General features: G+C 43.6%; 1 protein-coding gene across 1 annotated transcript; it reads right to left on the bottom strand.

Annotated features, from left to right (window-relative positions):
• Positions 1-1,646: 1,646 nt before the first annotated feature.
• On the bottom strand, positions 1,647-24,089 carry SOCS7 (suppressor of cytokine signaling 7; the record flags this gene model as incomplete). The annotated part of the gene is made up of 9 exons (XM_084238530.1): positions 23,089-24,089; positions 16,592-16,656; positions 13,495-13,599; positions 12,926-13,027; positions 11,921-12,051; positions 11,250-11,418; positions 8,571-8,699; positions 2,182-2,317; positions 1,647-1,767 (listed from the first exon to the last, which is right to left on the bottom strand). The coding sequence occupies exons 1-9, from the start codon at positions 24,072-24,074 to the stop codon at positions 1,647-1,649; spliced, it is 1,944 nt and encodes a 647-aa protein (XP_084094656.1). The 5' UTR covers positions 24,075-24,089.
• Positions 24,090-24,946: the final 857 nt, after the last annotated feature.

The raw sequence follows: 24,946 nt of genomic DNA, 5'->3' as shown, positions 1-24,946 counted from the left end.
AGTACTGTTCCCCCCTTTTCAAGGGGCCCTACATCTCCATCAGAAGTAGGTACAGCATGATGTTTATTCTCTGCTTTAGGCAATCATCCCATGTCACAGCAGAGACCCTGGGAACTCAGTTTAACTCACTGCCAATACATGACAGCCCCACACTCATGACAAATGGCTACCCCAACCCTATGCCTGAGCATATCAGGTCCCTTCCCATCTCAAGGTCTTTATACTTATAGGATCTCTTGCCCAGAATGTTCTCTTGTTCTTGACTCCTTGATATTCATATCTCAGCTAAAATTTCACCTCCTCACAGGATCTTTCCTTGATCATTCAAACTTTAGTATCCCACCACTAATCACTAAACTTCATCTACTTTTTCTCATAATGTGTACTGTCAACTGAAGTTAGTCTACTCATTTATTTACATGTTTGTTGACTGTCTCTCCCCATGAGAATTACAGCTCGAAAGAAAAATACCGGATGGCCTCACTCATAGCAGGAATTTAGAAAACCTAAATAAGGGACCAGGAAAAAGACTAATTATAATAAAGTAAAAATCAAAATCAACAAGCAACTATAAACCAGAGACACACTGGGGTGGGGGAGGAGAGGAGTGGAAGGGGAGAAGGGAGCAGGATCAAAACAAGGGGGGTGGGAATTGTATGGAGACTATAACCAAGATGAAAATGCACACATTGCACAAAAATGAAAAATGATGTAAAAAATATATAAAATTGAAAAAAAAAAAAAGAATTATACAGCTCAGTGAAAAGAGCCTTTGACTGTTTGCTCAGAATTCTATTCCCAATTCACACTGGGTATGTAACAAGTGTATAGTTTGTTGAATAAACAAACATGGCACTTCAAATAAACAAATGGAAACCATTCCATTTTGGGATCTCTCTGCTAAAAAGGGCCTCCTAAAGGTGGACTGAATTCTAAGTTCTCATACTTTCATCCATCAAGGTCCTGTGCTACTCGCTAGAACCACACACAGTTAAGTTTAACCACTCTTAAGAAAATAAATCAAATATATTTCCTCTGGCTGTCAAGTCCCTCTCATCCAAAAACCTCTCTGCTCAATATTAATCAAGTGTTCTCTACACGATAGTTTGGAGCCCCCCATCATCATCCTGAGCCTTTGTCAGGACATGTTCCTATTAACATGGGTTCCTCATAGGATAAGGCACCCACAGCAGCGTGCTCTAACTGTAGGGTCCCAATTACTCCTCAAGGGTGTGGTGGCACAGATGGACCTCCCCAGTTCCTTCAACCATCCCACCCTAATAGCAAATGCAAAGCCACCAAGCACAGAAATCCTCCTAGACATTAGGCATTTACATGTTTTAGAAGTCACTTCCCAGGGCAGACAATTTGCATAAAATTAAAGATATGATAAGAGATTATACATGCAGTCCAGGATCCTCAAAGTTAAAACACTGTAGCCTCCCAAAGTTGTATTTCTTGATTTCTTCATTCCTTTCCCCCCTTTGGGGACTCCATGATCGGATCTATGGTAACTAGATCAAGGGTATACATTTGGGTTGGGGGAGGGGAACCAGGCCCACTGGATGATAACTACCAGGAAGACAACTGGCTGAACAGTGAGGTAGAGTTCATACCCTTGGTGGTGACCAGCAGGGGGCCCCTTGCTACGTGGAGGGTTCTATCTCTTGCTTCTGTTTGGAAATGAGCTGAGCTTCCTTTAGAGACAGGTATACCTCTTCCTGAGGGTCATAGTAGTAGAACTTTCGGATATAAGAGATCAGAGGTCTGTGAAAAGCACAAGAGGGATACATACAGTGTTATTTATATAAATTTTAAAAGAAAGATCCCCTTTATTCAACCTTCTCTCTTCCATTTCTATATGTTAAGACTACACCACTATCTACCAACAAAATAAAATCCCCATTTTCTCACTGACTATAGTTCGGTCTCCCTCCCTCTCACCACCTCCACTCCACCCTTCACAGAAACTGCAGAAGAGAGGCTAACACACAGACACACCTCCCCCTTCCTTTCTGGCTTCAATGTGACAGTTCTAGAATTAGGTGCCAAGACAAAGGAGAAAGTAAAGGATGATGCCAGTGGATATAGCCAGATTCTGCCTGTGTACTCAGCTCACAGGCCTCACTAACATTTGTAACTAACCTCCCACCTGCCCCAACCCTATTGACTCCATTGTACTTAGGCAGTGGGAGATCTGGGATGTGATCTATCCGGACAAGCTGTCGGATTCGGAATCTGCAGAGGTGCTGGAGAGATTTGACATTGCTGAATCTGGACACTGGATAGAGTAGCTGGACTGGAGTTGGTGGCAGTCCTTCAAGAAAACCAAGAGAAATATTCAGAGGGAACAATGCAGTTAACTACAATTTCTCTTATGAAAAGAATTCAGGGAGGGGAAAGAAATAAAGAAGGGCTCCTTTCTAGCTCAAATGGTGTGTTCTGCAAAAGTTCCCTTCTACAAAGGACTGCTGATTTCCATTTGCAGAAGCACCTCTACCACATTTCACACTGAAGGGAATCTATTCTCCCTTGCAGCGGGCCCTCCTAATATTACTCTTAACAGCTGAGAGTCTTGCTCTTCAGAAGCACCCAGGGAAAAATGCCACACTGGAGACTTTGCTTGGAGTCTAGGCCTCAGGCACTTGGCAAAGGGCAAGAACAAAAAGCATCCCTATGGGGAACAGGAATGACTTTCTCAGCACATCTAGGCAGTATCCTGAGGGTGAGGATACTCTGAATATCTGAATGGATATTCAGAGGGATCCTGATCAAATTCCAACTGAGAGGCTGGTAAGTAGAAGGCAATAGCTGGGCTCAAACTTTACAAGCCTATCTCTTCTGTCATTTACTTCAAATCAGAAAAATTAGATAAGTCACCTCTTATCTCCCTCCTCCTACCACTACCCTTCAAATTTTAGGCTGGGTACAGGAATATAAAAAAAAAAAAAAATAGCATGATGCTCTTAAAAGAAAAGCCATATATTGCTTGGGCAAGCTGGCATTAGTACCACCTAGTAGCTGATAACAGCCAGGCCCGATGAGAGCCCCAGCCCTTCAGGTTTCATCAATATCAGCAGGCTCTGTGCTGGGAAATTCCACCCCCTAACTCCCAAGACTGGTGCCACAGAATGGAGACACCAGGATAGTGTTCAAGGGAACAATAAGCTTCAGTAAGCAAAGGGGCTATAAAAGAAAAACAAGCAAATTGCTCACAGAAAGAATCCAAGTTGCAAAATCTTTGGTGTGACCCTTGTTGGCAGCCGGGGAAACGAACCGGCGCTGCAGAGGCTGTGGGCAGCCTCGCAGCCCAGCGCTCAACCGCTGCGCCACCAGGGGAGGCCCTAAGTTGCAAAATCTTTGAAAGAATTATTTTCTCAATGTCATATGGAAAGAAATTCTGTACACAAAACTTGTTGGAAAATGAAGTCTCCACTATTTTTTGGAGTTTAATTTCAGTTTCTAAGTTGTGTTTGAAAGTATGAGAAGAAAAGTTTAAGCTTACAACAAATTGCCTCCCAAAGACTTTTCAGGATTATTGACAACTAAGTTTCTGGGGGAAAAAAGTCAACATACAAATTATATTGTTACTAAACTAAAACTTAAAAATAATTAACTCATTCAGTTCAAAACTACACTCTTAGATACATTATCCCTATTACACATATGAAAAAGCTGAGGCCTATATGGTTTTGGGGACTTGGGCACAGAGCCAACAAAGTTGGTCTGCCTGGGACACCTGCTCTAAAGAAGAGCTTAGCCCCAGAGCTCTCTCCGGGGGATTCTCCAGGGTTGTCCCCAGAGCACCACCCCTCTGCAGTGTGACAGAGGGGGTGTCTCGGGCAATCACAGCACCTTGATTTGTGCGCAGCCTCTCCTCACTCCCACCCCTTCAAGCCTAAGGCTTATTTGTTGAAGTACTGTAGTCCTTCTCAGCCACATGGTTGGTTCCTTCCTCAATATCATTTAAAAAAAAAAAAGAAAGAAAGAAAATGTATTCACACATGATTTCCCTCTTCAATCTATTTATTTATTTATTTAAAAATTTATTTATTTATTTATTTATTTATTTTTTTGTACAAGCACTGGGTACAGTCAGAAGCGCGGGAGGGTGAGAGAATTCACCAGAGCCAGAGCGGGGAGCAGAGCAGGCAGAAGGACCGAAGTACACTGCTGAGGGGAGCAGCGGACGGCAGGAGAGGTCTGCGCGCCATGTGGGACCCTCCTCCAGTGGCTGGGGAGCAGCCGGGGATCGAACCGGCGCAGCAGAGGCTGCAGGCAGTTTCGCGGCTCTTCAATTTATTTAAACTTAAGTCGTTTTTAAAATAATTTGAGGTTCAGGGGGCCTCCCCTGGTGGCGCAGCGGTTGAGCACTGGGTTGCGAGGCTGCCTGCAGCCTCTACAGCACCGGTTCAATCCTCAACCACTGGCGAGGGTCCCACAAAAAAAAAAAAAAAAAAAAAAAAAAAAAAAAATATATATATATATATATATATAAAATTTGAGGTTCAAATGACTCTTTGAACTTACCCTTTCATTTGTTTTTAATTTTTCTTTAGTAAGTTAAACTATGGCAAACAAAGTTTTTTGGAAGTTGGTTGTAATATTGCTAAATTCAACATGATGTTTCAGAGACAAAAGTAATTTATGTATCTAATAATTTTTTATTCCTAAAGACATAGTACTACAGGACTTGTGTTTAAAAGAAATCAGGATAATAGGCAGCAGACAATTATCCAATTGTTTGCCTTCTTGAATCTTGCCTATTTAAGTGGGTTACTTTTACCCTTAGATTTGCAAATAGCTATTTGAAACCTGACCATATACTGTTTGCCCCAAACACAGCAAGTGAGGAGTTCTCACATCCAGACCATTTTAACAGAAAAGGGTTAGAAATGCAAATAAATCCAAGATGGGAAAGAGCAAGGTAGAATAATGATCATCACTAACTTTACTCTGGTCCTCGTGCCAGGGGTCCTGGGCACAAATTCAGTTTCCAGGACCTCCCTGGTGGCGCAGGGGTTAAAGACAGCGCTATCAAGCTATTACCAGCCACTGCAGCAGAAATTCGATCCCTGGCCGGCCAGGGAGCTAACCCACATGGCACAGCAGACCTCTCCTGTCGCATCCGCTGCTCCCTTCAGCAGTGTATTTCAGTAGATCTGCCTGTTCTGTTTCCCAACTCTGTTTCTGGTGAATCCTCACCCCCCACACCTCTGGCCTGTACCCCAGTTCTTGTATGCATAAATAAATCTTTAAAAAAAAATTCAGTTTCCAGCAACTATTTTCTCTTCCCCCAACATGGACCAGGTTAGAGGTGACAAATCTCCCAAGTCTGAGGATCTGAGCACACAGTTCTTTGTGATACACCAAACTATTACCTGCAGACCAGAATTACCAGCTCAAAATGTCAATACTGCTGGATTGAGAAACCCTGGGGTAAGGGAAAGCCATGTCACTGAAAAAGTAACAAGCTTAACGGTAGTTATAACAGAGGAAGTGGCCAATTTCCTTAGAGTTGTCCAAAGTAAGACTGGAAAAAAAAAGGCTATTTTTTCTTCATACACTTCACAGATAATGGGGATTTTCCTGACTAAGAAGGACATGTTCACTTTGAATTCTGGCTCTGACAGTGTTTTGTGTTAAGCCAATCATATTCTCTTTATGACTGCTGGCTGGTGTTAGGGATTTGATTTATAACTGTGAAATGGACCAGAGTGAGATATAATCAGTGACCTCAGATTTATGATGACCATGCTCCGACACTGTAAGAGATAAGGGGAGAACCAAACTCAGGTGCCATCATTTTTACCAAGAGTCCCTACTCTAGATGCTAATTAACCCATTTATTCTAATTAATTTCCTTCTGCTTCTGATTTGCCACCATTCAGAACTTTCCCATTAGTCAGAGCTTTATGGTTCCTATGATCACTGGAATCCCTTTATCATCACTCTGAATGGTCTGCTAGTACATCAAGCTCTAGATTTGAGTGAAAAAACCTGACTGCATTCCTGGCTCTGCAGCTCACTGTACCTCAGTTTCTAGTCTGTGTTTAAAAGAAAAGAGAGATTGTAATACCCCTTCAAAGGATTTTGTAAGTGTTAATGAAGTAACACTTGGCTCCTTATGGGCATTAAAGTATCACCATCCTAAAGTCTGAACAAACAGGTTCTTTGAGAATTTACTGAGTTAGAATACCTGGGTGATGTAGGCTGATAAAGTGCCATCTAAATGCTAATGACTACCTCCTTCCTCATGCCAATCTTCTCTGATAAAGTCAACCTCATATAATACCTAGGCCGTTATGATAAACAAAGAGGGCAACAAAGGTAAAGAAGAACACTGGCTTTGCCATCTTTGTCCCAATCCTTCAAAGAGAGTTTACTTATGGTCTAGGGCAAATACTAACTCTGCTTTGCTTTTTCAACTTGATTACAAATTTTAAGTGCAAATACGTATCCTATCTACACCTGTCACATTCATCAAAGTTCTCAGAAAGATACCCCCCACTAATAAACACAATTTTTCTTCTTTAGGTAGATCCACAAGAAAGATACCCTCCTCTAATAAACACAATTTTTCTTCTTTATATAGATTCACAAATCCCAGAAAACTCAATTTCCAATAACAGATTGGTGGTAAATAAAGGACAAGATTTAGAGTTACTAGGGGTCTTGGTTTGAATCCTCATTTCAGTAGTCATCAACTGAGTGTCCTTTATTGAGTAAGTAACTTCACTTTTGAGTCTCAGCTTCAGTCTCCTCACTGGCAAAATGAAAACAGTCTTTTATCTATTTTTTTAAATAGGTCTATCTAATGTATAACTTTGGGGTTGCAGTAAGAAATCAGAGATATTTAAATAAAGAACCTGACAAAGAATCTGGCAAATGACAGGCACTCAACAAATAGTAGCAATTACTACCAGTTCTAGGCCTTAATACTAAGACCCTTAGTTAACATTTTTGCAGACAGGGCATACTTGTGGAATGAATCAGCTATACCTAAAAAGCCCGAGATTCTCTCTAAACTCTACTACAGAATAAATACTGTAATAAAAACTCTACTACAGAATAAATACTGGAATAAATACTCCAGACTCCTCTGAGATTTCCCTGTTTCACTCTCAGAGCTGATTACCCTGCCCTTGCTGACCTCTGCCATGTCTATAGCTCTTGCCTTTATTTTTCAACATGTCCCCTCTTTGAGGCTATGAGCATACTGAGGGCAGAGATGTGGTTTATTTTTGAAAACTGTTTGTTAAATAAATAGCTGGGGCCTCCCCGGTGGTGCAGCGGGTTGAGCGCCGCACTGTGAAGTTGTCTGCAGCTTCTGCAGCGCGGGTTCGATTCCCAGCTGGCCAGGGAGATTGCCACATGGCATGGCAGACCTCTCCTGCCTCGCCCACTGCTCCCCTCAGCAGTGTCTTCGGTCCGTCTGCGTTTTGTTCCCCGCTCTGTCTCTGGTGAATTCTCTCACCCTCCCACACCTCTGGTCTGTACCCCAGTTCTTGTATAAATAAATCTTTAAAAAAAAAAATAGCTGTCAAAAAAAGTCATGAACTTTAAAAATTGCTAAGCTGAATCAATCCTGTGAGATTTTAACTTTCCCCTTTACCCAAGTCAACTGCATGAGACCCAACTGTGTTGACAGCACTGAGGCAAATACTAAATGAAGTGAGAATTAATACAGTTTGCACCCTGTCATGCCTTATTTAAATCACCAAGATTATAAAACACATTCCGGTAACCTGGCTCAACTCTGTTACTGATGTTCTGCCTGAGGCTTCCCTGCAACTTCATTTTTAGAGTAGGCGGATAGCATCTTGTTTAAGAATCTTCATTTGATTCAATGGGAAAGCATGAAGTTCTCATTTTAAGTTCTGTTTGTATCTTACAAATTCTTCAATTAATGTGCTTATCATTTTGCCTTTGCCAACACTAAATGTTGATTTCTCCACACCATCCCTTTTGGTCCCCTTAACAGACAATGTATAGGTATATCCCTAGTTAGTGGGCAGGAAAATTATGTAACCACAAGAAAGAGTTGCTCCCCAACTGAAAGAAGGTTTTGTAGTCAACACTGACAGGGATACAAGATATAACAAAAAGTATTTAATTGTTTATAAAAAGGTTAGTATGAAATGAAAATCCATGTAGACTGCTGTTGAATTCAACATCCTTGACACTCACCATTGCCCTCCTAGTGAGCACTGTAATCTTCCCTACTACTGAGAGCACTAACCTCTCTGTTTCAATGTAAGCAAGTGATACATGGATTAGGAAAAAGAAGCCACTCTGAACATTAAATATTCACATGATGCCTAGACATCAAAGGCAAGATCAATTTTTTCATTCATGTGGTCAAAGAAAAGATTACTTCTCAGTAAAGTGAGAGATTTATGTACAAGGGTAGGGGACTAACCATTATATTCTAGGAATACAGAGTCAGGAAGAAACAGCCTCAAGTAAATGTGGCTTTTGGGGTTGGAGAGTATAGGGAGAATGCATTTTGATACTATACTGGATATACCCAAGTAAGTTAATTAATATAACCAGAATTACAGCCTTACCTGGAACCCTGGATCTCAAGAAATAGAGAAACTTCCCATTCTTGGAGTGCATGATGGCTCTCTTAATGAATTCCACCACTGACTGACAACGATCCTCAAACTTAGGATGACACCACAGACTGAAGGTTCCTGCCGTGAAAATTAAGGAGAGGTAAAAATATAAAATTTATATCTGGGAAGCTGGTTTGAACATTTTAATGGTTCTTACTTTGGGGAGGGTGGTTTGTGGACAAGCTGAGTCAGACAAAGGTCTCTGAAGCTACCTGTTCCTGCTTGTTCCACAATTAATGAAAAAAAAAAAAAAGATGTTGTTTTTAATAAGACATAAACTAGGTCTTATTAGGCTTTTGTTAATAATAAATCAAGTCAGAAAAGATATGAAAAGATTTTATCAAGTATGAACACTGACCCTTAAATCATAGACCATAAGTCTGATCATAACAAAAGCAAGTTTAAATGACATCCCCTCAGGAAGATCAAAGTCTGCTAGTGTTTGTGGAATAATGGAGGAAAACAGAATGCAGTTCTGTGGTCTCAATCAGTCACATGTATGTTAGGCACACAAAAAAAATCTAATCCTAAATCCCATGCCCCAACATAATACAAAGATCCCAACCCAAACCTAGAATACCACAGGCAAAAAGTAATCTTAACTTCCATGACTTAAAAAAAAACAAACAAACTCAAAACTCCAAAGGAATCAACCACAAAAAAGATACTAATCAGTCAAGAGAACTGCAGATCTGAATCTCTCTAGCTACTCTTACAGTATCACTTATAAAGATGAAGACAAATGTTCCATTACAAACTGGTAACTGAAAGAGCTGCAAGACTTCTATTAAAAATTCCACTTATCCAAGGAAGAAAAGTCCCTTTGAACAAAAAGTAATCAGAGAACCATTTGAAAAAGCTCTTTCATTCCTGGCATCTCACCTATCAGGAACTCAGAGGTCAAGCATTTATTCATCATTCCCAGGGCCTAGTCATTTATCATCTTAATAGGTTTATAAAAATACTTCACCCTAAAATGATTTGTTTTGTATTTGTTTGATTTTTGCTTTTAGGAATAGGAGGGAAATAGACAACAGTCTATCTGAGATTTATCTAATAAATTCTCAAGTCTTTGAACTGAAGCTCCTTTCTTTTCATGCATCTCTAAGACAGCGGTAAGCGCAGAGAAACTATGGACAAAGCTCTGCTGACCTGAACAGCTACCATCTGCTTCACAATAAAAGCAAACCAAATAAATCCAGCAGACCATGGTTAAGAATAGAAAATAAATGGCGGTGTCTGAGAAAAGCATGTAAGAGACTCTTGAGATGATATGTCTAATGTAGTTCATTTACACTTGAACACAAGTAGGGAGAGTGTAAGGGGTGGGAAGGTTAAGTCCCTGAAACTCCAAAAAGTTCCCGACACCTTTTTTACTTGCAGTATATGCAGATGTTTTGACAAAGGATGTATTATCCAGCCCTACCGCCAATGACCATCATAAGCTTCTGGCCCACGTCAAACACAGAATGTCCCAATGCAAAGTCAGTCCCAACAGCAGAGTTTAACAAGTCAGCTGCTAGACAGGAGTGGAACATTAAGCACAACCTAACCATAACAGAGGAGGTACCACCAGGAAGGCAGGCAGAGAGTCTAAAGTATGTTAATTCCATAATCTCTCAGAGTTCTGATGAATATTTCCTAAGAGACCAGCTGACTAAAAGAAGAAAATATTACCATGTTGTCTGGCAGTAAGAGCTGCTGTGACTGTCAGGCAAAGAAATTCAGAATAGAGGACCTCTGGTAGCGTAGGGGTTAAGTCTCAATGCTATCACTGCGATGGCCCACAGCAAATGCCTGAGTTCAATCCCCGGCCAGGGAGCTATTCCACATGGCGCAGCAGACCTCTACTATCTCACCCGCTGCTCCCCTTAGCAGTGGATTTCAGTAAATCCACTCTGTCTCTGGTGAGTCCTCTTACCCCTGCACCTCTGGCCTATACCCCAGCTCTTCTATGCGAACATAAATCTTTTTAAAAATAAAAAATAGGGCCTCCCTGGTAGCGCAGGGATTAAGTCTCAGCACCACTAAGCTTTAGCCAGCCACTGTGACATCAATTCCATCCCCGGCCAGAGAGCTAGCCCACATGGTGCAACAGACCTCTCCTGCCTCGCTGGCTGCACCCCTCAGCAGTGTACATCAGTAGATCCACCTGTTCTGCTCCCCACTCTGGTGAATCCTTTTACCCCCTGCACCTCTGGCCTGCACCACAGTTCTTGTATGCATAAATAGATAAAAAATAAATCTTTAAAAGAAATTAATTAAAACGTTAAAAAAAAAAAAAAGAAAAATTCAGAATAGAAGCATCACAGGACCACACTAGATTCTCCAATTTGTGTGTATCACTTAACAGAAAATATCTTTAGATAGTAAGTCTAATTATGAATAAAGCATGGGAGTGGTTCTAGGTTAATTCTTCTTCCTACCAAGAGAGTTTTACTGGCTTTGCTCTGTTCTTCGATATTTCTTCTAGTGACTGAAACCAATGCCCAACACTCAACTGACTCTATGAGATCTTTCCCCCTATTTTAAATTCCATCTCTATCAATCCTTCCTCACAAAGTCAGACAGCAAAGCTAGAGAAAGGCAGTGGGAGGTTGGGTTTTCTTCCAATACAGCACCTCTTACCTCTGTAGTGTTCCATTCTAGTGTGGTGGGTAATACCCTGTGATCGGAAACTGAGGCTCAGGATGTAACGAGGATCAGAGCTGTCCCGTACCAGGAAAGAGCCATCTGGCTTCCCTTTTAACTTCATCTCTGCATCTTCCCAATTCATTGGCCCCCAATACCAACCACACTATCAACGACAAGTAGTGTTCAAACAGTTAACAGAATAGAGAAATATCAATGTTTTTAACATAATCTATCTTACCACAAAAGAACACCCTTCCTTCCCCATTCTCCAAAACATTTCAATAGGTTAAAAGCTGCTAAGAGTGTCTCAACTGTTATCAGTGAACATCAGGTTTATTACACTTTCTAGCTCTCCAAAGTTAACAGACCAATAATACAATTTCATTAGCAAGACCCTCCAAAGAAGAGACGAGGGAACTGAGTCAAGTTGTTTATCAGTTTCAGCTTAGATGATGTAAACATTTCTCTACAACCTTCATCACATTCAGATTTTCCCCCCAACATTTGAGTTTTAAGATATCCCTTGAGGAATTAATAATAGTAGCATACTGTTTTGGCTCTGTAAACACAGAGGCATGGAACTTCCTCTGTAAATAAAAGAAAAGCCCAGTATGGAATTAGGAGAGTGGAAGAGAAGGCCAGTGCCAGTCTTCAGGAAGACCTACCTTCTCCAACTCTCGAAGGCTGGCTGCAAAGCTGCTTGAGTCGGGCCGGTAGAGGGGACACTGCAGGTGCTGTGGGGGCTGGCTGTGCAGGGATTCAGCTGCTCGGATAGGAGTAATCCGGGGAAATGCATCTGTAGGGCAAGAGAGTGGTGGTCACCTGCTTACCTTCATTGTTCCCAACTGCAAATAGACCCTCCCCAAAAACAGAGATGCTAACTGAAGAGGGGCAAGGCATTAGAAGCTAAGCTGGAAAGGGTGGAAGCCAAAGCAGTGGGAAAGAGCTTGATGGGCTAGAACAAAAAGCTGTGTGGGCTCGTGTAAGCTGTGAAGGATGGGTGGGGGCATTTAACCCCAGGAAGGGGGTAGGGGGGCTGCTCACTAACCTGACTAAGGTGACTACTTCAGGGGCTTCACCAGCCTAGAGCGATGCCAACTTCTCCCACCTCGAGGTGAAGTGCCGGTAAAGCAGCCTTGGAAATAGTGACTCGTTTACTTGCCCAGGAAGAGTAACGATTTTGCCAGGCAAGTAGAAAAGAATGCCGATTTCATTCATTTTATTCCTTGGGTACTGGAGGCTGGCAAAGCAGGTATGGGCTACTAAATTCTTGGTACTTATTTACAAGGCTGCAGTAAATACTAAAAGCTTAGAAAAACCACAGAACTTTGAAAACCAGCAACATATTAAACCTCCTTACTATCCTGAAATTGAGGCAATTTCCTTAAGTGACATCTACTCAAGGGTGGCAAAAACAGTTTCATAGAAAATATATGAAAAATACAGCTCTTCATCAGATTTAATTCATGTCTCTTTATCACATTTACCTCCAGAAAGAAAACAGGTTAGAAAAAACAGTTCTTGGTTTTATTTCCAAGAAGTTCTGATTTAGCCAAGGGGATAAGATTTAATGTTTCTCATAAATTCTGTTATTTACATAAATAGATTTCTCCCATCCTTCAAAAGTTTGCCACTTGTACTCCCAAGTCTTGCCTCTAAGCTAAGCTAACCTGGGGCATGGGGTGGAGGAGGCGGAGGTAGGGGGAAAGACTGCAGGGAAGACCCCATCGGAGCCACAAGGACAGATGTAGGCAGCGTCCCACTGATATCATCTAGAAGAGAGAACAAAGGCAAGAGGTTCAGAAATATGAGCACAGAATGCACAAGGTAAGGCAGTAGAGAGGGAAAAGATCATCAGGCTGCCCTCGGGGGCAAGATGGCCTGACCTTCACCCTGTTTTTTCACATAGTGGGCAACAATCATCTTAATCTGTTTTGTTTTGCTTGGAAGTAGGAAAGTAAGGATACTCCTGGAACAGCCGACTAGCAGCGGATTCAGGGTCAGATCAGTATAGATCTAATGAACATATGGACAGTAAATACTATAGCATGCAGGTAAGAGACCCATGTAACCACTTAGGGAGGTAACAGGGGTGCTGAGAAAGGGACAGGAAATAATCGTACATTAGAAACAATCACTAGAAGCTCTGGAGCTTATCTGGCTCCTGGCAAAGAATAACAGGTCCCTAGAGTTCACCCTCCCAGTATGGCAACAAAGCAGAGAAGGAAGAGGATTGTACCTAGGAGGCTGAGGCTTCTTCTCGGAGGAGGAGGGGGAGTTGGAGGGTGTGGAGAGGTCAAGCCCCGCTGAGAGATGTCCACATCCACAAGCGACACTGTTTCACCTGGGGGATTCACAGAGCAAGCACATTATAGAAGCACCTTGTCCAAAACTAAGGCCAGAGCAAAGAGCAAGCAAGAGACTAGAAGCCCATGGTTTTCAAAAAGCTCAAAATCCAACGCTCCCTAGGAATGGATTCACCCCTGAAAACCAGGGAAGTCAATTTTAAATTTTTTCATTTCTTTGCCCCATTTATTGTCTGGGATTGACAATGGAAGAGCCAACTAATTGTACTTCTGTCACTGATAATATAATCTTGAACAAGCAGTCTTTTTTTGGTTATTTTTTAATTGAAGATTTGATACTTGTATATACAGCAAAATGATCAGTCACCTCTGTAAGTCTAGTTAATATTCACCACCAGAGAAAAAATTTTTTTGTGATGAGAACTTTTAGGATCAACTCTCTTTAGCAACTTTCAAATATGCAATAAAGTATTATTAACTAGTCACCATCCTGTACATTACATCAAAGGGGTCTTCTTTTACCAAATGGAACCCACACCATTTCATTTTACAGGCTTATATACCAATTTCCGTCTCAGGGAGCAAGGAAAGTAGCCTATTACAAGCCCAAATGGACAAGGAAAGTAAGTGTCAGAGAAATGTAAGAACTGCATGTTTAGCCGCATGCAGATAAAGGTCCCAATGTCAGTCCCAACTTCTTCCTAAATGATTTCCACATCTAGATTTTTCCAAATTATTCACTCATAAAAAAACCCAATCATTTTAGATATCAATTAATTCCTATTAGCTGAGGCTACAAAGGTTGAAAAGCACATTTACAAGTCTAATAATTGGTACTTCCACAGTCAGTTAAAAGTCAGGTAAGCTTAGAAGAAACTTCTCAGTAGCAACTCAGTGGGGGATGGCATACTTTCCAATATGCCATGCAGCTCTTTTCTCTGTCACATATATACTCCTTGCCACCCAACCCCATTAACTCTCAAGCAGATGAAGGGTGTATTATTAATAAAGGTTGACAGCCAAAAATAGGTTTGTTTGGGTAGGCCTGATCTACAGGTCAGGACTTAGGATTTCTCTATTTGGGCCACTACAGTGTTACTTCCAACACCATTTTCTTACTTTCCATGTTAAGAATTTTCACATTTTCAGGTAAGAAAATAAAGTAACCAATATCTCCAAAATGCTAGGAATTAGGCTTTCAGAATCTAATACATTTTTTTTAAAGATTTATTTATTTATGCATATGAGAGCTGGAGTACAGGCCAGAATTGTGGGAGGTGAGAGGGGAACAGAACAGAGTGGGGAACAGAACAGGCAGGCTGACCAAAGTACACTGCTGAAGGGAGCAGCAGGTAAGTCAGGGGAGGTCTGCTATGCCATGTGGGTTGCTCGCTGGCCGGCAGGGAATCAAACTCATGCTGCAGAGGCTGCGGACAGCTTCACAGGTTGCATCTTAACCCCCTGCACCAGGGAGGCCCTCTAATACAGTTTTGTACAAAGGTCTTGAACACTAGCTTCTAAAAGTCATCAGTGAAGTTCTAGGAAGCTGGTGCCAGACTCATCACATCATACAACTTGGTGACTAAACCCAGAGCAATGCAATGAGACCAGCCAGTGTTTCCTCAAAAGCCACAAGGGTCTCGATTGAAGGTCTAATACTGAACCTGAAACTACAAAGTGGATGTTACTTATTTTTAAAAAGGAAACAAGTACTAACTAGAAAGACATGCTGCTACCTGGTAAGATTCCTTAATTCTGGGCTTGGGGTTAAGAATAGAGACACATGGCCTCCCTGGTGGCACAAGGGGTTAAGTCTCAGCACTGTTAAGCTATCAGCAGCCACTGCAGCATGAGTTTGATCCCAGGCCAGGAGCTGACCCACATGGTGCACCCGCTGTCTCACCCGCTGCTCCCCTCAGCAGTGTATTTCAGTAGATCTACCTGTTCTGTTCCCCCACTCTGTCTCTGGTGAATTATCTCACACCCCCTGGCCTATAAGCCTGCTCTTGTGTGCATAAACAAATAAAATAAATCTAAAAAAAAAAGAACAGAAACACCCCTCTCCCTTCTCTACTTATGCCTATTATACTGGTTCTAACAGCTCATGGCAGTGTACGTAGTAATGGGGAGAGAGGGGGTTACAACGGCATGCTCAACATCTTCCTAGAAATGTCCATTCCCAAATCACGATTCTTCCAATCATTTTTTTGGCCACCAGGGAGGCCCCTCCTCCAATCATTTTTTTTTTTTTAAAGGGGACATAATATCCTAGTTTGAAATCAGTAATTTTTTTAAGGCTTTTCAGCACAACCAATGTGTATTCAGTTTCTGACACTGGAGCTAGCGTTGTAAAGACCTTCTTTTCTACATCTACAGGCAAGAGTCTCACATATGACTGACATAACAAAAGGTCTCATTCTCTGAAACAAAGTTTCCCATTAAAGGAGAAGGCAGTTGCCCAAAGGATAGTCAACGGCTTTTCCTGCTTTAGCAACTGTGTTCCCCACTACAAGAGACTTAAATTAGACACCATGAAAAACTAACAGCTGCAAGAACTGCTAACCCCTAAAATGGGTAAGACGAGAGTTCATGTAATCCCCTTAACCCAATGTCTTTAAAAATAGAACAGATAATCATGAATGTTTATTAGATAATCCATGAACTCCCTTGGAAGTAGGGACAGGAATAGTAGGACATCTAGAGAGTTCCTTATGAACTGTGAGCCTATAAATTTGTAATTCCTACTTTTGATTTATATGTGATGACCCTGAACTAAAGCACTGCATTACTGTTAGGGCCACCTAATTACCAGCAAGTCATCTCCACTTCAAAGTATAAAGCATCCAAAGGCAAGAACACATTCCACACCATAAAAATAGCCTCTCCCCAAATCCAACAGGCATGGAATGAAGAAAGTAACTGCAGGCATGCTGAAGCTCTCTCTGTGGTGCATCTGCAAGTGTTTCCTGACAGGTCTCGGAACACTCCAGCTTTCAGATGTCAGAAGAAAAAGAAAGAGATCACCCTTACCTGTGAACAGGGGGCTGAAGGAGACCGGAGAAAAGGCACTTTGAGTTCTTGTCAACCTGGGTTTCCTAAGGGGTGAGAAAACACACAGATTAAGGGAAGGGTGGGGGATGAACACATGCATTAAATCACTGTAACACTCAGTTTCAGATACACTGGGGAAAAAACCCTTGTTATTGTCAGCAACACTTTTGTAATAAAGCCTAAAATTTAAAGGGGGAGAATGAAATAATTAGGCAATTCCTTAAATAGATTTGGCTACAGAATTCACCAGCCTACAAAGTAATGAGAAATCCCTTTGGATCGTTCTATATTCAGCACATTAAAAGAGTAAAATACCTTGGGTGGTAATTAGCAAGTCCATTTCTAGAGGAAGGAAGTCAGATGCAGAGTTGATTTTTGTATGGGAGCCAAGAAAAAGACTCTTGACCTGAACAGGTGCCATCTCAGAGCAACAGCTCTCCCATTGGGCCTGCCCCCGAGGAGCAGGACACCTGACAGTGAACCAGGGGATGTATTCGGACTTGAGAACGGCCCTACAGGATGCATCAGCAATCTTCAACCACTAAGACCTCTGCACAGCTGGGTCAAGGACATGAGCTAAGAGAGGACTCTCCTCAATTTAGAGGCTCTGCCTAAAAACCAAAAAAGATTGTCCCTTCCCTCCTCTGAGCTGCCAGTCATAGAGCCTGTGACATATTCTTGATGCTGCTCTAGGGAACCATCTTGAAAACCTGGATCTAGTGGAGACATGTACCAGATACACTAAAGGCAACTTCACTGTGTAACAATTTCAACTTGCTTTTCATTGAAAAATGCAAGAAATACAAAAGATTTGGACAAAGACTTCTGGATAGAAATGTGCTAGGCTCAAAAAACTCACCTCATGAAGATGGAAGTAACTGCAAGGAAAAGAATTTGTGTAGGTGAAAACATGCTGTATCTTGATTGTGGAAGAGGTTGTGATGACTTTATACATTTGTCAAAATAGAACTAGACACCAAAAAGATTCTGAATTATAGACAGTATATAAATTACACCTCAATAAACCAGACTTTAAATAAAATTGAAACTCTTTTCAACTATCAGCTGTACCAATGGAGAGGGGGAGAGTCAAGAAAATCCAAAATAAAATCCTATATAAAAATATTTGACTTAGGAAGATTTTTATGCATTTATGTTTTAATATAGAAGTTTGATTCTCAGGATTTACTGCAAAGAAAATTTCAAAACCATGCCCTGAAGACCTTACTCAGAAATGGCTGAGTCACTGGGTTGCCTCTCACATGCCCGCTGCAACCCCTCTGTGCTGAGAGTCGGGAAGTCTGATGAGGGTGATGACTGTGAATGCTCTGCCCCAGCACACACAGGAGAGGTGATTGCATCAAAACAAAACACAAAAACACAAGTCCCATTTATAAAAGTTTCTCATGACAGTCTGCAGCTTTGTTCTATCACTTCCAAGTGCTGGAATGGAACGTATATTCCACTGGACATGAACTTTAAGACCGAAAAGTTTCCAAGCTGATTTTTATTTGATTAATTGTGGATATAACATTAAAACTCAGCAAGTAGAAACCTAAAGCACTGGCCTTTCAAAAGGTTTATACCTCAGCCATTTGGCCGTTTGCCTCTTTTCAAAGGAAGCTGCATTACTCTGCCATCTGCCCAAGCTAGGGACGAGTCTCTTCAGTGCCAAGCACTGAAGAACGGCAGTTCCCAAATGCACACATCTTGCGGAGGCCTTCTCGCTCCAGCTCATCTTCTCCCCCGCCCCCGGCATTTTGAAGAAGAAAATCATAGTTTCTAGGATCTAGAAAAAGAAATACATTGGACTCTAAACCCAGGCAGAGCCATTTGAGAAACCTGGGATGATTTCTTCCAGCAAATAAGTGAGGCCTAAGAGCTAGGAGCTTGGAGAGGTAGAAGGTCTAAGAGGCTGAAGGCTAATAATAAATATGAGTTCTTCCTTCTCTCTTTAGGGAGATACTGTCTAACTGAAAATCCAAAGCAGTTTCTGTCTCAAGGATCCCGAGAGCATTCTAATGGCAGTCATTCATGGAAAGACCAATCTAGACAACTATAAAAAAGAAAAAGCAAGGGAATGACTAACATAAAATTGAGGATGGTGGTTACTGGGAGAGGGAGGCAATATAATCAGGAAGCAACACACAGGGGTCTCCAAAGGTACCAAGAGCAGTCTATTTGTTAAGCTTAGAGACGGGTTCCTAGGTATGCATTTCATTATTATACTATATACACATTATATATCTCCTTTTGTATACATGAATATTTAAAATGACAAAAGTCCATTCTAAGCTGGGTGTATTGTTTTTTGTAGAGCAGAAAACACTTCCATACTACATTCCTGTGTTATTTTATTCCTCCCCAGACCATCTTTACATTAGGGTGTAAATAGGGTGTAAAGTTATGCCACTATAACTTTGCCAATGGGCCACTTGCATCTCAGCAGCAGAGAGACATGAGAGAAGGGGTGGTATAGGATTTGGTGGGCTATGCCTCAGGTCACAAAAGAGGATAGGGACAGCAAAAGGCCTTGAGCAAATGTCTTCCTTGAAGTTAGCAGTCCTTTGTGTCAGTTACGCATTGCTTGTGCTGCAGGTTAATAAAAAGACATAATGCCTCTGTCCATTGCCACTCTGCAAATTACTCATCTGGCAACAGATCTATGGGATTAAGAAGTTAAAAACATTAGATTAGACAGGCCAATAAGACATGGAATAACCACTGGCCATTTTTCAAACTCCTTGAAACCTAAAATATAAACAATGAAATAGTAATGTCATCCATCTCTTGTCCATAAATCTCATTACTGACGTCCTATAGGCTTACACGTGTCCTTTTCTAAAATAACCTCAAATTTAGGATGTCCAAATATCAGGTTTTGCAGCCCTAATGTACCTCTGCCCCTACTAAAGCACACAGTGCCAATTCAGCCAGCCTGTGCCATTTCCAACACGTCATAAGCCAGTGTCTGTTCATGTGCTACAGGCACAAAAACCATGTGTTCGTTTTTAGTTCCAATACACAGACATCTGTGCAGCAAGGTCAGATCCAAAACTCCATCATAAACCAACTAAAGAATCTATAGAGGGAACTTCCAGGGAAAAGCCAAGAAGTATAATCCAAGGTCTAAAACTTTAGGAATGATGTTACTAGGGGGAAATGTAAAGAAGGGAAAGACACAAGACCCAAATGGACAGACAGAGATTGCTGAAGCCAGGTTGCTCATTCCAAAAGAGAGCTGCCAACCACAACCACTTTGTGGAAAATAGTTAAAAAGATCAACACAGTATAGACCCAAAACCCAAACATAAAGTCAGAACTTCCTCACCATACCATAAAATGTTCTCAGTGTGTTATCCTATTTCTCAAAAAGACCCCCTTAGACCTGAAGACCCAAGGAAACAAAGAAAGGGTTTCTCATATCTGCCAGGTCTGTCCACAACAGCAGGGTTCCAAAACCACGCCAAAGCAGCCTGCCTCTTTCCAGAACTATATCCTTTTTTCCCAAATAGATAGGAAACCACTACAGAACTGTTTTCCATTTTTCCACTTCACACTATGAATACAGCCAGTAATGGCCCTAAACAGTTAACCTGAAAGAAACACACCTTGAATAATGAACAAAGTACTCCCAACCAAGTATGCAATTTCCTGATAATTCAAAACAATCACATCAAATGCTATATCTCACCAAATACAAAGGAAGACAATCAGCTCAACATACATGAAACAGACAAGGGAATGTCACTAGTTTTCCTGAAATAGCAATCCTACATTACATGAGGCCCAAAGGCATCAAGCCCAGCTCTTTAAATTCCAACATATGTGTTACAAAGCCTAGCCCAGTTCTCCAGAACAGAAATCTGACTAGTTGGTGGGCCCATTTCTTCTTTAACTTGAAGAGTTCTCTAAGCTAATTCAAGTAGACTAGAGACTCCATATATATCCAGTCAGGTCCACTTGGCAGACTCTAAAGCATTTGAAGTTTTGCATAATGTTAAAATGTGGGAACTGTTAAGTCTTATAAAATGACTGTAGGAAGTAATTTCTAGCATAGCTGTGGGAAAGGTAGATGTTGAGAAGAGTAAGAGAATCATGCCCAGAGGTTCCTATAAAAGCCCCCAATTATACAGCAAATACTGCAGAGACCCATAATTAATTCCAACAACGAGGAGGAAGACATATACCTTCTAGCAAAAGACTGGCATTTCTCACGGCTAGAAGCCTTGAGTCCACTCCATCAAAACAAGAGAACAAGCTAAAAATCCAAACTCATCCTTCCTCCTAACTTACTTAGAAGGTATAGATCTACAGAAATCACAACTACCCTGGCCAGACTTACCAAGTTTCTCACAATTGCAAGGCTGCCAACAAGACTGGCACATAGTAAGCTGTGGAAAAGCTAACAAGCAAATCTAACAGCACAAATCCTAAGCACAAAAATACCAGTTCAGTCTTATTACTTCTCCCAAAGCACAAAATATTCCATTTCAATTTCACTTGACTTCACTCTATTCCCACAAGGACAGGAACATGACAGGAACCACTCCCATTTTACAGATGAAAAAAAGGAGGGGGGGCAAGAAGATGACAAATTTGGCCTGTGTCCCATGGCTGATGTTGGTGTTCTAAATGGAACCTAGATTTTCACATTCTCTGTACAACATGCTCCCTGCTAACTGCAGTCAACCAAACGTTCATATACAAATACCAAGCTCTTCTCTAATTCATCAGAAAAAGCCCTTGGACCAAAAAATGTAATTCTCCAGTGCCCTGAACTAAGCTTCTTTGCAGAGCTACAGCCCAGTTTGCTCTGCAGCAGAAATCTGTATTGTGCTTAGTGTGAGGGCTGGTGACAGAGCAGCCAATGACCATTAAATTCTGCTTCCAAAGGCAAAAAACCGTATAATGTTATATGCCTTTTCCTCTTCCTAATCTATTAGACGTAGCAGCTAATTTCACGCCACACCTCATATTTGGCGTCTCTGGAATCCGAGACCAAGTCCTGGTCAATACAAACAAAGGCGAGACAGACCACAAGAAAATTAGCAATCTATCCTATGTCATTACCCACAGTTTCAGTCCTGCCCTTCCTCATCTGATGAAAATTTCATCTGTAATGGTAAGTGGAGCATCGAATGCAGAGCCTACTAACAAAAAAAGCTGTTTCAGCAGTCACACGCTTTCTAAGACCTAAACTCCCAGTTTCATTCATTGGGAGGCAAATGCAAAAACAGGCCTACCTGCAGAAGTAACAGGCATCAACCCACTGGTTTCTTAGTGAGTTTGGGTTTTTAGGCTGATCTTCAAGGTGAGTCCCCGGTACAGCTGTTCAGAAAGGCCACAAAGTCAAACTGACCCCACACTTTCCTCTTGGAGTAACCAAAACAGAATTCTATGGATGGGTGGCTCCCCATCCAGGTCATACTTCAGAATTTACTGGGGAGCTTTTTAAAACTTCAAATTCTTGGACCCTCAGAATCACTTTTTTTTTTTCCAAAAGCTCCCACATGATTCTGGTACGCACTGAAGTTTTCAATTTATTTGTCCACCTGCTCTTCAGCCTTGGGTTAGGGCTGTCAGTATCTCAAGGATCCATCACTTGTGCCACATCAAAATCAATTCCAAATTTTCTACCCATTCGATGGTACAAAGCACAATGGCAGTTCCCACAGGAAAACCACTGACACAAAAATCAAGAGCTTTGTAAACCAGTATTACAGATCTAACACTGGATGTCAGAGAGCATACCCCACCCCCCCCTTCACCCCTAGAAATGCAGGAAAATGTCAATGTCTAGGTTTGGAAATTTTCATCAGTAGGCCTAGAGTTCATGCACCAAAGTCTATAGCTCATACTAAGCATTCTCACATGGGTTTGACTGAAAGCAAAGCTAGTTTCCATTCTCACAGGCAGTGATCAGCACGCAGAACTGAGATAAGTATATCTAAGCACCAAATCATCAGGAAAGCATTAAAACTCAGAACAGAGATGCTCAACTGACTGTGGGCCTACAACTGCACAAGTCTGTCACATCACTTATATGCACAATTGTTAAGGAAGTGGGGTGCTGATATACAGAAAAAAATTATAAGCATGATGGTCAAGATGTAACACCAACTTTTTGCTTGCCCCAAAGGCCAAACATTTCCAACAACCTCCCTGCCAAGGATAATGGCAGGCTGACACCTTGGAAAAACTTTAAAAGCTGGGCCAAGGTGGAGGAGGGGCTAATTTAAAACCATTACCCAACTAGAAAGCTGTTAACCAGCGGAGAAATAAGAAGGGGAGTGAACCTTTAGAGAAAGCTGTTCCCCCAATAAGCTCTGACCCAATGAGCCATGTCACCACCTTTAGCCCCAAGTCTCTTTCTCTTCATGAAGCCCACACAAGAATTGTCGGGATCTTGTTAGCAGAGGAATAAATGAGAAATGTACAAGAAGTTTTTTGGTCAGGCCCCTAGCCGGTCTCACCTCCCCGCGTCCAGCTCCCGGCCCGCAGAGCCTCCCATATCCGTCAGGCTCGCAGCTGAAGCAGCCAGCTCTCCAGAAGGCCTCTTGCCGGCCCCATCCACACCGCCGGAGGAGCCACCGTTGCAGCTCTTCGTGCGAAAGAGGCGACTGAGGCGGATTTTGAGGGAGCCCTTCCGAGAAGGGCCCGCCAGAGGCCGGAGGGGCGCGGGAGGAGGCGGGGGCGGGGGCGGTTGCTGCTGCTGCTGCTGCTCGGCTCTACTCAAGCGCCCTGGGGGAACCAAGTCCTGCAGCGGGAAGGGCACCGGGGGTAATTCAGGGCCTGGGGGCTGCAGCAGGAGCCGGCCACCCACTCCTCCTCCGCGGCCCGGGCTGCTGAGCTCCTCTTCCGAGCAGCTGTTAGTCTCCAGGCTCTCGGCCTCCGACTCCAAGCCCTCCAAAACCAGCAGTGCGTCGCTCGTTTCCGTGGGGTCCTCGCCGGCCTGCCGGGCGGCAGCAGGCGGCTGGGGCTGCGGAGGGGGTGGCTGAGGGGGGCACGGGCACGGGCACGGGCAGCAACCCCCACCGACCGTCTTGATCCCTGGCCCCGCCGGCTGCCTGAGCCCCAAAGCCGCCAACTGCGCCTCCAGTCCAGCCGCCGGGCCCCAGGTCCGCTCCAGCGCCAGCCCCGGCGGCAGGGCCTTGGGGTCCAGGGCACAACGGTGCCGGGGACACAGCAGTTCCGAGGGTCCGGGCTCCGGGGCCGCCTCCGCGTCCTCCTCCTCGGGCGGCCGGCCCACGTTGCGGAACACCATCAGCTGCGGCGGCCGGGAGCCCCGCGGGCCGGGCCGCGCGAGGAAGGGTGGCGGCGGGGGGCCATGGCCCGGGGGCGGCGGCGGCGGCGGGCCTGGTTCGGGGGCCGCCTCTCCATAGCCGAGCAGGCGGCTCAGGACGCGGTACGAAGCGGCCGCCGCCGCCGCCTCGCCATCCCGGAGCTCGGCCCCCTGCATCGGAGAGAGGGAGGGAGGGCGGGCGGCTGGGAGCCGGGCTGGGGTGGGGACTAGGCCGGGCCCCGCCGGAGCCCCGCCCGCCGCGGCCCCCGGAGCGACAGCGCTAACGGCCGCCGCGGCCTCAGCCTCATAGAGAGGGGCGGGGGGGCGCGCGGAGCCCTGCGCGAGCCCAGGTCGCGCGCCGCCGCCGCCGAGGGCCGCCCCCGGATGGCGTCACTTCCGGGAGGCGGACGCCACGCCCCTTTCCCCAGGGCCTGCGGGCGTCGGCTGCTCGGCGCGTGACGTTGCGCGCGGCCGGGACCGCTATTGGCCGGGAGCGGCTCCTCCGCGGGTCGTGGGCCCCTGCCCTCGACCCCTGCTTTTCACTTCCCGGGCGCGCAGACCCAGGCCGCCCCTCCCGGTAAAGGGCAGCGGCCCTGCGACGCCTGGGCGGCTCCTGGCCCAGAGCCGCGGGAGTTCCGCTGGCTGTTTTCCCTTCCGTGCCGCTTTTGGTGTGTCGCCTTGGCCCAGTCATTTCTTCATCGACATCGCTGCTTCCCTGGCGTCCAGTGAATGTTTATGGAGTGAATGACACATGAATAAAGTGGTTTTGACCCAGTGGGGTGCTGATAAATGTTGACTCGGCTCTGGGACCGCGAGGGGACAGGGGACAGGCTGTGGGGACAAGGAGGAAATGTATGCACCTATATATAGTTACACAGTTCCTCGTAAATTTTACTGAGGATGCATAGCACGCAATTTACAAATAGCAATATACAATAGCAAATTCCCACAAAGCTAATTGATGCTCACAGAATGCTTTAATTGATGTTTGCGAAACCTTTTTAAAAGATTGATTTATTTATGCATACAAGAACTGGGGTACAGGCCAG

The sequence above is a fragment of the Talpa europaea genome (assembly GCF_964194135.1).
Source record: "Talpa europaea genome assembly, chromosome: 7".
NCBI lineage: Eukaryota > Metazoa > Chordata > Mammalia > Eulipotyphla > Talpidae > Talpa > Talpa europaea.
This window is presented reverse-complemented; position numbering and strand designations above follow the sequence as displayed.